Here is a 13,043-nt window from a genome sequence, read left to right as displayed (position 1 = left end):
CGAACACGCGGGTGTTAGCGGGGAAAGGGGGCAAGGGGTATGCGGCGCTCGCGGCGCGCTGCCCTAGCAAAGGCAGTCGGGATCGGGTACCAACCAGATGTACACGTGTGTCATACCTATTGAAAAAATCGTATAAAAAAAACCATTTAACATATTTTAGAAATCGTTTATTTACGAGAAAGCTAATTAGTTGTAATTTATTTTTTAAAAATTATTTCGTCTAAATGACCACCGTTTCGGTTTTTGCACTCATCTAAGCGAGTCCTAAAGTTTTCGAATACTCTTCTGCAAAGAGGCCGCGAGATCGCCGACATCTCTTCGATGATTTTTTCTTTAAGTTGACGCAGTGTATTCGGTTTATCAATGTAGACACGACTCTTTAAATAACCCCATAAAAAGAAGTCTGCTGGTGATAGATCTGGACTTCTGGGTGGCCATGGGATGTCACCCCGTCTGGATATCAGCTTTTCCGGAAACATGTCTTTGACCACCGGCAAGGACTCGTTCGATGTGTGACACGTGGCTCCATCTTGTTGAAACCATGTGTTACGATTATAGCCAGCAAATTCCAGTAGCATCGGTGCTAAGAACTCCCGTAACATTTTCACATACTCGGCAGAATTAACAGTAACTGAACGGCCTCGAGAATCTTCAAAAAAGTAAGGTCCGATGATTCCTTTTGCTGAAATTGCAGCCCATACAGTTACCTTGGGAGAGTGAAGTGGCCTCTCATGTTTAGCTTTAGGATTTTCGCTGCTCCAATACCTGCAATTCTGTTTGTTTACATGTCCATTTAGGTGGAAATGGGCTTCGTCAGAGAATAAGATGTTGTGAAAATTACTGAATCGAGTTAACATTGTTTCGGCATATGACTTACGCAAATTTAAATCATTAGGGTTTAGTTCTTGCACTAGCTGGATCTTATATGGATGTAATTTCAAATCTAATTTCAAAATACGGCGTAATGATGTGCGGGATAATCCTAATTCAGCCGAACGTTTGCGTGTCGATAAATCTGGATCACGTCGAACAGAAGCGGAAACTTGCTGCACGTTCTCTTCGCTCCGAGAAGTCCGCGGGCCGCCGGTTTGTTTCACATTTAGTGTAGATCCCGTCTCTTCGAACTTCTTCACCCATTTCTTTATTAAAGGAGCACTTGGACACTGACTTAAGTCGTGTAAACCATATTCAACGCGAAATAAGCGTCTCACAGTAATGAGCGAAAAGTTGTTTAAATAAAACTGTTTCACGCAGTAAGCGCGTTGCGGCCCCGTGAAGCGATCCATTGCGACTAAATTTCCAAGAAGCGAGCTAGTGCCCCCGCCCGCGCCCGCGCCCCGCACGGCAATAGTTTGCGCGGTAAGTTACATTTAAATGTTAACGAATTCTTGGCCCACCCTGTATAATACCATTACAAATGTCAGAGGTCACAATGAATAGAAAACAGATTTTCTGGCAAAACCCAAGCCCGTCTTCGTCGAGATATAACCGCATCATTCGCCTGCAGATTGAGAAGGAGACAAAAGAATCGGTAAAACTCCATTACGATGCAATACAAGAACAAATATCAAGTTTGCATCTTACTGAGGTAAGATGCAAACTTGATATTTGAGTCTTAACGTTTGAACATCATGCTGTGTGTACAATGATGGACGGAAAGACATGCAACGTACTCACAAACACATCGTCATCGCAAGCGTGTAATGTGTGCAAAGCAACACCCAAGGATCTCAACAACCTTGACTTACTTTTGAAGAAACAATATCCTAGGACCAATTCATTTAAGTTTGGGATATCCGTACTGCACTCATACCTTAGATGTTATGAGTACTTGTTACATATCTCATATAAACTAGAATTACGGCAATGGCAAGCGAGGGGTACGGAAGCCAAAGAAAATATAAAAAAGAGAAAAGAAGAAATTACCACTAAGTTTTACCAGCAAATGGGATTAGTGGTAGACCAACCGAAGCAGGGTGGAGGCAACTCAAACGATGGGAATACTGCAAGGAAGTTTTTGGCGGAGCCTACAAAATCTGGGGCTATTACAGGCTTAGATCCTACTAGGAAACTAGTCAAAAAGAATATAAAGGAGTACGACTTTTCCATGCTAGAAAAACCTCCAGAATCCACACTAATACAGACATTGTGCACTGGATGCTAATAGCTTCTGATCCAATTATTGCATCCAAGAGGAGGAGCCATAATAAAAAAAGAAAACCGTTTCCTAAGGAGGTGCTGGAAATGTTGAATGTGCCACTTGCAGAAACGATCGAAAACAAGGATGATGACGACGAAATAATGGATGATCATGACGACAGTGATAGTAACTAATTAACTACCTATCTGTTTAAGACATAATTGATGTATGATTGATAATTATTATCTAAGTAAAATGTACTAATTTTTTTTTTCAATACTATTTTATTTCTACCTGTAAATAAGTACCTTTTAGGTAGGTAGGTAGGGCCTTTATAGGTCAGGCACATTTCTAAGCATAAATACACATATTATTTCACTTTTTTGATTTTTGACCCCCTAAAGTGGTAATTTTGCCGTATGTGCGACGGTACGCAAGGGGAGTAAAAAATATAATGCAGCGCCATCTCTTAAACTAGGTACGCTGAATTTACAAAATAAAAACAGCAGCAGCAAATCTATGTCTGTATAGTGCAGAGAAGAAGCAAAATTTTCTCTCTCTCTTGCGTGTGCTCGATCCCGGGATGTTGAGCCCCCAGACATAGATAGCGTTTCAGTCTCGGTCTTCTGTACCCCACTCCCCGCGGTCCCCGGTGACAGCTGTACTCGCCGCACTCGTGCGGCTTGAGGAAGCGGCCGGGTCGAACCGCGTGCGGACGCGTCGCACCCAGCCGAGGCAATAAACGCATTCATCCCAGCGCTTCTTTCTTGAGGAAAGAACCCAGCACGCCATAACCCTCCACACGGCTCTCCGCCGTCCCCCACGGTCGGAAACGCACGCGTCCCAAGTGTTTTTGTGTCCGCTCCGAGCATTTTAAATCTTTAAAAATTCGGAAAAGTGGGGTTTTCGCAACCAAATTAAAAGTGCGATATATCAAAAGTTGCGTCTTGGTGAGCGCTACAAAGTGGTGCAAAGTGTGTGAAAATTGGAGCAAAATTGGATGTGCAGTGACGTAAAAACCGAAAAATTTGAAAATTTTCAAACTTTGACGGCGAACGCTGCCCAAACTAAATCGACGACCTACCAATTTTATGACGTCATTTGATGCGCCTTACCAAATTCTACAAGGTGACACCTCATTTCGATTTTTCCCGTGCAAGCGTGCGGAGAAAATAGAGGAAAACAGAAAACCACGTGGCCACGTGCTCGGACTTCCAGACGTCAGAGGGCGCTGCTGCTGACCTCCATCGACAGGGTACAAAGAGAGCTGCACGACGACACATCGGGCGTACCTTAACGTTAAGTGGTTGTAGAGTTGACACCTTAAAGTTTTATCAAAACTTCAAAATTATTTTTTTTTCAAAAAATAGATCGACACCCCCCTTTTATTATGAGTTAAACTGTAAAGCTTAATAAGTTTTACCTGTATTCAAAATTTTAAAATTTTCTGTCGAGTAGTTTTTAAGATATGATTTTTTAAACTTTAGGTTGCCACGTGGTGTTTAAAGTAGGGGTGCAACAGCCCTGCAACCTATCTTGAAAAATAGTATTAAGATAGGTTAAGTCCTTTGAAGTTTTTCCAAATCGCTACATTTTTGTAAGTATTTTTAATTGTAAAATTAGTCAAAAATTAGAGGTTTTTCAACCCCCAAAAATCGGGGGTTACTTTTAGAACTGCCCTATTACCGGAGTTGAATAGGTGATTAAGAGACCTATTCAACAAGCCCAAACACGGGCAGTTTACGTTGAAACCCGGCTAATCTGGACCTTCTGTCCAAATCGGCGGCCATTTTGAAAAATTTCAAAGGGGCATAGCTTCGCTTTAAATTAACGCACAGGACTGCGGTTTTCTCTGAGCTCTTTATTGTGGCGAGCTCTACCACTTGCGCCGGCTAGGACTCTAGATAGAGTCGACCCCAAACCTAGTTTTGGGTCCGGTAAGCGTATAGCCTGCAACGAGACGACTACGGCTAGCCGTCGCGCGCATCTCTACGCCCAGTAGTTCCCGAGAAATTAAATTATTAAATTCGGTCTAGACCTAGCCAACATTTTGGTCGGCCATTTTGAAAAATTTGAAAGTGGAATATCTCGAAAACTATTGGTCGTGGCGCGAAGCGGTTTTCGCTATTGACTAGCCCTTGTCAAGGGCTATCGACTGACATCGGACGGGCGACTCTATCTGGAGTCGAGGTAGAGTCGAGCTCTAAAAATTAGCGGAGATAGTTTTTAAGTAGTTATAAGTAACTAGAGGTAGGACTAAGCAGATTGTACACTGCTAGTTAGTCTGAAATCTGAAAAAATTTAAAGACGAACAAAAAATTATTAGACTTTTCTGGATAAGGGCTCACGTCGGAGTGGAGGGCAACGAAAGAGCAGATTAGTTAGCAAAGGAAGCAGCACTAACGAAAAAGACAGCCCCCGACTACGACGCGTGTCCTATATCCTTTATCAAAAGATATATAAGACATGAATCCGTGAAAATTTGGCAAAATATATACAAAACTACTGAAAAAGCTGCAGTCACCAAGTCGTTCTTCCCAACAGTGGAAGGAGCCAATGCTATCTTGCGCAAGTTAACACTGACACCAGTTCTAGTCCAAGTGTTCAGTGGGCATGGCGGGTTTTCAGAGTACCTGCACAGGTTCAAGTGTAAGGAAGGTCCTGGCTGTGTCTGCGACGATAGTGTCGGTGAGTCGATTTTACATCTACTCATCGACTGTCCGCAGCACAGCAGAATACGGGAGGACCTACACCAGCAAATCCAAATAGAACTGTGCAGGGGCTCTATCCCCGCCATACTGGAGAGCACTGCAAGCCGGCAAGTATTCTTAAATACCGAGAATAGCCATTGAAAGGAACAGAACCAGATAATAAAGGCCCAATGTTGTTTACTATTATAAGAATACTAGAACTAACATGGACAGAAATTGAATGGTTCTATTCCTTTCAACTTGCATAAAACGACACTTCTGTATATAAATTAGGTAAAATTAAGTATAAGAAATAAAAGTAAGTGAATTGTAATAAATCATAAAATTAAAAGTCTCTGACATCTTGTCAGGGGTGCGCTGACACTTGTCACAGCGACAAGTTAAAAAAAAAAAAAACCCTCCACACCAAACAGGGTCGACGGCTGCTCCGGACGCGGCACCTAAGCTGGGTCTCCCCTCGGGGTCTCACCCGGCTGGGTTGCAAGCGGTTAGAGCACGTCGCCCTGTTTAAGGGTAGCGAGTTGCAACACCGACCATGTCGGACAATCCCAAGGACCAAAGACCTAGACCACGAGCAAGAGGGCGGACGGGGATCCCACGTGCAGTAGTAAGTACGTCGGGATATAATCGATCAGACGATCACCCCGTTCCCTGTCGTCGTCTCATCACGACAACCCCTTGCCGTCGCTTCAACTTCAAGACCTCCGCCACCACCAAACCCCCAAGAGGAGGAGGTCGATGAGCCGCGGCACATCATGTCCGGGGTAACTAAGTCTACGCTCGGTCACGAAATCGCCAAGCGTGCTCGTCCCTCCACGTCATCCTCCGGATCTCCTGACAACCAAGAGGACAAACGGGTTATGCTGAGCATTGCTAGCCGCCCGTCTCGGCAGACCGAATCATCCTGCTCGTCGCGGACATCCAGCATATCAAGCACGGACAGCCGATCGCTGGAGGAAGTGCCCTCACACCCCTCACTCGGCTCCATTCCTGCTGAGAATCCGATACTGGAATCCAGGCGGCATCAGAGGCCACGTCCGCGAGCTTACGCAGCTCTCCCAGTCGTAGGACGTACATGTCATCCTCCTGGGAGAAACAAAGCTCGCGGACCATATAGAGCTCCGAGTACCCAATTACTTCGTGTACCGGCGCGACGAGATCTCCCCCCGGGGCTTCGCCTACAGAGGAACAGCGGCCCTGGTGCGGAGAGATCTAGTACACGAGGAGCTCGAGCACGCGCCCTATACATCTCTGCGCACACAGGGAGTGCGTGTTCAAGCCGGCGAAAAGGAGCTAAACATCTATGCCGACCACCGAACAAGCCTTTCCACGGTACCGATGTCCACACCCTCCTCGAGTCGCAAGTGCCTACACTAGTCGTGGGGGACCTAAACGCGAAACACCAAGCTTGGGGCTCACGCGTCAACTCCGCGGCCGGAAGGACGCTGTTTGAGGACAGCGAGCGCCATAACTACGGTGTATTGGGACCGGGCGCGCCGACCAATATACCTGCAGCCCATGACCACCAACCAGACGTGTTGGGCATCGTGCTACACCACAGACTGGACCACCCTATCAGTGTCGAGCCAATGTATGACCTCAACACTGAACACCTACCCATATTGGTCACGCTCAACCTCCAGCGCGACTTCACTATCCCGCGACCGCCCAGTACAAAAACAAACTGGGAGAAATACGCGGCCGCGCTGTCGGAGATTGAGCTCACCGGTCATCACGACCCCAGCTGACGTCGACCGGGCTGCATGTGCCATAACATCGGCCATACAGCACGCCAAAACCGAAGCCACAACAACCAGACCCCCCCACAAGGAAAAGAGACCTACTACCGAGCTCACTCCGGGACAAGCTTGAGAAGAAGCGCGCCCTACGCAAACTATGGGCGCGGACTCGCTGCCCGAGAGTGAAGCGTGATCTCAACCGTCTTGCACAGGAGGTGGCGCTGGCGCTCGTCGTCCGCGAAGATGAAGACTGGGAGAGGACAATCGACGCGGCGTCCGAGTCTGAGACCACGCTTTACCACCTGTGCAAGACGCTCACCGGGACCGACTCACCCGTCTACACTCTGCTGGACAGTCAGGGTAGGCGAAGATACTCCGCTAAAGACCGCGCAGAGATCATGGCGGAGTATATGGAGACCCAGTTCACACCCAACCCACCGGCCAACGACGACACCGTGCGTAGGCACCACGCAGAGATCCAGGACCAAATTGAGGAATTTCTGTCGTCCCAAAACCCTCCGCTCCGGGGAGACGATTTCATATCCCCGTCAGAGGCGCCAGGCTACGACAGAATCCCGATTGCCGCAATCCAGCAGCTGCCCAGTCTTAGGTCTCGTCGCACTCACGAGACTATTCAATGGCATTCTCCGCACCGCCCATTTCCCGGATACTTGGAAGCTGGGGAAGGTGATCACCATCCCCAAACCGGGAAAAGACCGGCGCCTTCCAGGAAGCTACAGACCCATCACCCTCCTGCCGCACATTGCCAAGCTGTTCAAGCGCTTTCTGCTGCGAAGGCTTGCCCCGCACCTACGTCCGCGGGCCGAACAATTTGGCTTCCGCAGCTACCATTCCACGACGCTCCAGCTTGCGAGAGGACTCAATTTTATCGCCAGCGAGAAGAACAAAGGATACTGCACCGTCGGAGTCTTCCTCGATATCGAGAAGGCCTTCGACCGAGTGTGGCATGCCGGCCTCCTGGCGAAGCTCCTCTCGACCAACCTACCACCTGCGATAGTGCGGCTGGTAGCATCTTTCTTGGAGGGCAGATCCTTCCGAGTGTCCGTAGAAGGCGTCGATAGGCGAGTTGGGTTATTCGTGGGCAACCGAGTGCGATGGAAGACTTCAACCATGGGATGCCCGCAGGGGTCGGTGCTGGGCCCCGCGTTATGGAACGTCCTACTCGACGACTTGCTTCGATTGCCGCTACCAGGGGGGGTCAAGGTTATAGCGTACGCGGACGACGTCACGGTTTTGATCGAAGCCAACAACCGCCGGGCGATCGAGGTCGCCGCTGCCAACACCATCAGGCAGTTTGAGGACTGGGGATGCCGAAATCGGCTGGCGTTTGCCCCTGCTAAGTCGCAAATGGTTGCGCTCAGGGGCAAGCTTGGGCTGCGGCCCCCAGTGATCAAACTAGGTGGCTGCTCGGTCAAATTCGGGGCGGAGGCTGTCGTGCTTGGCGTTACGATCGATGGAAGTCGCTCATTCGCACCGCATGCGAGGTCGATCGGTGAGCGGGCGGCTAAATGCTTCGGGACGATGTCGCGTGTGTCGACCGCTTCCTGGGGCATTCGTTATAAAGCCCTACGCATTTTATACCAGGGCACTTTTGTTGCGACGATCACGTATGCGGCTGCGTGTTGGGCCGAGAGGGCGACTCTGCACGTCGTGCGGTCTCAACTCCTTAAGGCGCAGAGGGGGCTACTCATCCTCTTGACTAAGGCGTATCGTACCACCAGTACCTCTGCGCTGTCGGTCTTAGCGGGTGTTCTGCCTGCGGACCTGGAGGTCATCCGCGCTGGCAGGGTAGATCTGGCGCGCCAGTCCGCGACCAAGCTGGAGTTGAGCAGTCGGAAGCGCGAGATATGGTCCGCTGTGGTCGACTTGTGGCAGGAACGCTGGGCGAGCGATGAAAGAGGCAGTCATCTCCGGCGATTTTTCCCTGCGGTGACGGAGAGACTCAAGGCGACTTGGGTATCTCCGGACTATGAAACCTCGCAGCTGCTCACGGGTCATGGATGCTTCCGGTGGCGCCTGCATGGGTTTCGGCTGTGTGCGAGTAGTCTGTGTGAGTGTGGCGAGAGTGACGAGGATGCGCACCACGTCCTGTGGGAGTGCAGTCTGTATGAGGACTTCCGACGCAAGATGCTGGATGGGTGCTGGATCGGAGGTGAACTTCCGAGGACTGCGGGAGTTCGCGCACGCGTGGTACAGGAGAAGGAGCTGCTCCGAAGTGCGGCAGCGACGACGGAGAAGAGGACGCGGAGAGCAGGGAGAGGAAGGAAGCGAGGAGGATGACGACGACGTGACGAGCTCAGAGGAGGGAAGCGAGGGTTAGGTATCCAGATACGCAATGACAGGAGAGGATGTGGGAAACAGGAGACAACAGGAGACACCACGAACGGCGACAAGAATCTCCCGTATCTGTGACGTCTGCCCCAGAATGGGGAGAGTGACATAATGGGGACAAGGAAGCAGAAAGGAAAGAACTTGTAGGGAGTCAAGAAGGCGCCCCGGGAAAGAGCCACCGAGCAAGTACCGAACGGGCGCCCTCCCGCGTTTCGGCCCATATAACCGCAAGGTTGGTGGGGCCATGGGTGGTGGTGGGTTGTCCGTAGAAGGCGAGGACTCCCAGCCCCGCCCAATACGTGCATTTAATTCCTACTCTATCACAGTGGGTGGACAGGGAAATACGAATTCCCCTTTCACCCACTGGTGGGAGAAGCCGGTAAGTGCACGGGTAGCTCCTCGTATAATCACATGATAAAAAAATCTGGGTTAATTATTTATTATTTTTCACTATTCAGATGGCTGCTCGCTTAACTTGTACATTTTTCTTATTAGAAGAAGCTAAACAACTAGCACATCGATAACTTTCTTTATCTAGAAAGTACTTTTGAAGAAGATTTGGTGCAAGATTTAGCTGATGCCAAAAAGTTCAATAAACTGCAGAGCACAGCAAGCACTTTCATACCATCACCCAGGTACTGAAGTTTGGTCTCGTACTGGAAGTACAAATGATAAAAGAAAAGGATCGACTCTAGCTCGAGAGTACAAAAGAAACAAGAGGATAATAAAACAAAAAAGGCGTGAAGGTGGTCAAATACGTGAATGTGAACTTCGGCTACTCTCGACGGACAGAGATTATGTGAGAATATTTAGGCTCACGGAAGAACTTGTTGCTATGTTAGAAAGAGATTTGGTGTCGTTGTGGAGGACTCTGTAATAGAACCAAGGTGAGGAATTATTTTTATTAACTTTTGACACTTGAGTGATCGTTTTCATGAAATTGTTTAAGATTTTGTGTACCTTACCAGTTATTAGCCATAATTCAATAAGAACAAATCTAATGATCGACTGAGCTCGAACCACTTGGGATATGGAGTGAATAAATCGTTCATTTTCGTATCGGAACACCTCTCACCTTATTACAAAGCGTTACATGCGCGTACGAGAATAGTCGCTAAAGAAAAAGGTTTTCGATACGTATGGATAAGGAATGGGCGCATATTTATTAGAAAAAACGACCAGTCGCCTGCGAAACAGATAAAATGTTATGAATCATTAAACCATCTTTAATTTTGCTTGACCTCCACACAAGTCCGGATATACTTACTTACCTTAAGGACTATGTTTAATATTTATTATCAAAATTTCCGTGGAATGAATACCAAACTTGGTGATATTCGTCTAGCAACTTTACAATCAAACTACGATATCATAGTAGCGACAGAAACCTGGTTGGATAACTCCGTCATGGACAGCGAACTATTTTCCAACAAATTTAATATTCATAGAAGGGACCGACAAACTACAATGCTATCATCCAAAGCAGGCGGTGGCGTTCTACTTGCAGTATCTAATAGATATGAGTCACGTCGCATAGAACACTATGAAAGTAGTCATGAAGATCTCTGGATTAATGTCAAATTCAACAGCAACGGTTTACTCAAAAATATCCTCATCTGTGTACTGTACTTACCGCCACCCGTAGCTCTAAATACCTTAACTGCGGTTTTGGATAATGTTAGCTCAATTATGCAATCCTATCAAGGTGATGTTTTGATTCTCGGTGACTTCAATCTAGGTTTTATAAACTGGACTCTAGATTCAAATAATGCTCAGCTAACCACCCCCTCAAATTACAATAATACACTAGGTTTCTGTTTAATTGACTTTCTTTCACTTAACAATCTTACCCAGTACAATACTATAAAAAATCACAACGGACGCGTCTTAGATCTGGTGTTGGCAAACTTCAGCGATATCAAAGTAACAAACTCTCTTGAGCTTTTTAGTAAATTGGACCCCCACCATCCTGTACTGGACATTGAAATTGCACTAGCAACTAAAACTCTCTTAAGCAGTAGGTCATTTGCGACACACTGTTTTAGGAGAGCGGACTACAGCAAAGTAATTTCAGAGCTTAGTTGTGTCAATTGGGATCTTGAATTTCATTCTTGTACTGATGTTAATGTCATGGTCGAAAAATTCTATAACATTCTTAACAAAGTTATCGACTCTTCAGTCCCGAAAGCCATACCAAAGAACAGGAAGTATCCGGTCTGGTTCACAAAAAACTTACTGAGGCTAATAGCGGAAAAGGAAAAAATAAGACGACGTCTGAAACTCTACAACAATCCAAGAGACTACCTTGAGTTCTCACTGGCCAAAACCAGAGTTGAAGCCCTAACCAAATCCTGTTATTTGAACTATATAGCAAGAACTGAGAACTCCATCTCGCGCGAACCTAAAATGTTCTGGTCTTACGTGAAAGAACGTAATATTTCTTCCTCTGAAATTCCCTCCGACATGACGCTCAATGGTAGTACGGCCAATTCTGGTAAAGACATCTGCAACCTGTTTGCGAAGCAATTCTCGTCCCTGTTCACTGATCCAACACCTAACCGGTTAGTAAACTTTGCGGACCACTCTTCACAGAAGTCGCTCTCTAACATACATATATCTGAACGCGAGATTAGTAAGGCTCTCAAATCTTTGGATCCTAGCAAGGGAGCCGGACCTGACGGGATACCCCCAATCTTTATAAAAAAGACCTACAAGTACCTTACTTTACCCTTAAAAATGATTTTCAACAACTCGTTAGCAACCTCAACCTTCCCCGACCTTTGGAAGTCGGCCAACATTCTCCCCATTTTTAAGAAAGGGGACAAAAATAATGTCCAAAATTACCGACCCATTTCTATGCTAAATACATTCTCAAAAGTTTTTGAAAGCTTAGTATGTCCAATTCTGTCTCACTATTCGAAGAGCATTATATCAGCTGACCAACATGGTTTTTGTCGAAACAGGTCCACAGTTTCCAATCTGGTCGGTTATATTTCGTACATTTCCAAGTGTGTGGATAACAAACAACAAGTCGACTCAATATATACCGATTTCAGCAGTGCATTTGATAAAGTAGACCACAACATCCTTATTTTAAAACTATGTGGGTACGGGATCCACGACCCCTTGCTATCTTGGTTTAGATCTTACCTTGCTAATAGAGTCTTGAGGGTAGTAGTGAAGGGTTTCACCTCTGATCCCTTCACTGCAACATCCGGAGTGCCCCAAGGTTCACACTTGGGACCATTACTGTTTTTGTTATTTATTAACGATATAACCAATATTATACGCTATAGTAAGTGCTCTATATTTGCCGATGATCTTAAGCTTTATCGAGAAATCTACTCTATCGAAGATAGTCACCTACTACAAAAGGATCTGAACTCTATTGAGGACTGGTGTACTAAGAATAGAATGACTCTAAACGTCTCAAAATGCGCACACATTAAATTCACGCGCAAAAAGAACACTGTAAGAACTCATTATTTTATCCATAAGCAACAGCTTGAAGAGGTTGCAGTCATCCGTGATCTCGGTGTCATGATCGATAGTAAGCTTACACTCAAAGAACATATTGACCGCATAACAACCCGAGCGTGGAAGTTGCTGGGTTTCATTAAACGCAATACCAACGATCTCAGAAGTACCAATTGCATTATAAAAATATTTAATGCACTGACCCGCAGTATCTTAGAATATGCAGTCCCAGCATGGAATCCGCATTACAAAACTCATACGGCAAGAATAGAGCGAATTCAGCGTTCCTTCACAAGGTACCTGGCCTTCAAAGATAAGTCATGTCCATATCGCGCCGATTACGAAATACGAATGAAACACTTTAAAATCCAATCCCTGGAAAAACGCAGGCTTATGTCGGACTTAATAACTCTGCACAAAATTGTCCACAACACTCTGGATTCCCCTGACCTATTGAACCTGATAAACATCCATGTCCCACGACGACCTCCTAGACTTCCTGTAAATAAAACTTTCTTGCCCCATTTTTCCAAAAGTAATCTAGGAAAATTTGCCCCTTCAAATCGATTAATGAACTCTTACAATAACTTAACATACACTGACATTGATATCTTCCACGATTCT

At 46.5% G+C, this 13,043-nt stretch overlaps 2 protein-coding genes and 1 long non-coding RNA gene across 4 annotated transcripts in view; 1 reads left to right on the top strand and 2 right to left on the bottom strand.

The window, feature by feature from the left end:
- LOC138404198 (uncharacterized) overlaps positions 1-13,043 on the top strand; it is a 60,517-nt gene that overhangs the window by 12,525 nt on the left and 34,949 nt on the right. The gene's annotated exons all lie outside the window — the stretch shown is intronic.
- The window catches only part of LOC117994088 (UDP-glucosyltransferase 2-like), a 63,260-nt gene that overhangs the window by 28,073 nt on the left and 22,144 nt on the right, over positions 1-13,043 (bottom strand). The gene's annotated exons all lie outside the window — the stretch shown is intronic.
- Positions 159-1,382, bottom strand: LOC138404267 (histone-lysine N-methyltransferase SETMAR-like). Its single transcript, XM_069507823.1, has one exon. It carries the CDS (start codon positions 1,284-1,286, stop codon positions 198-200), a length of 1,089 nt encoding a protein of 362 aa, XP_069363924.1. The 5' UTR covers positions 1,287-1,382; the 3' UTR covers positions 159-197.

This window comes from Maniola hyperantus, chromosome 26 (genome assembly GCF_902806685.2).
Source record: "Maniola hyperantus chromosome 26, iAphHyp1.2, whole genome shotgun sequence".
NCBI classification, from domain to species: Eukaryota; Metazoa; Arthropoda; class Insecta; order Lepidoptera; family Nymphalidae; genus Maniola; species Maniola hyperantus.
The sequence above is the reverse complement of the archived record's forward strand: the minus strand, read 5'-3'. Positions and strand labels throughout refer to the sequence as shown.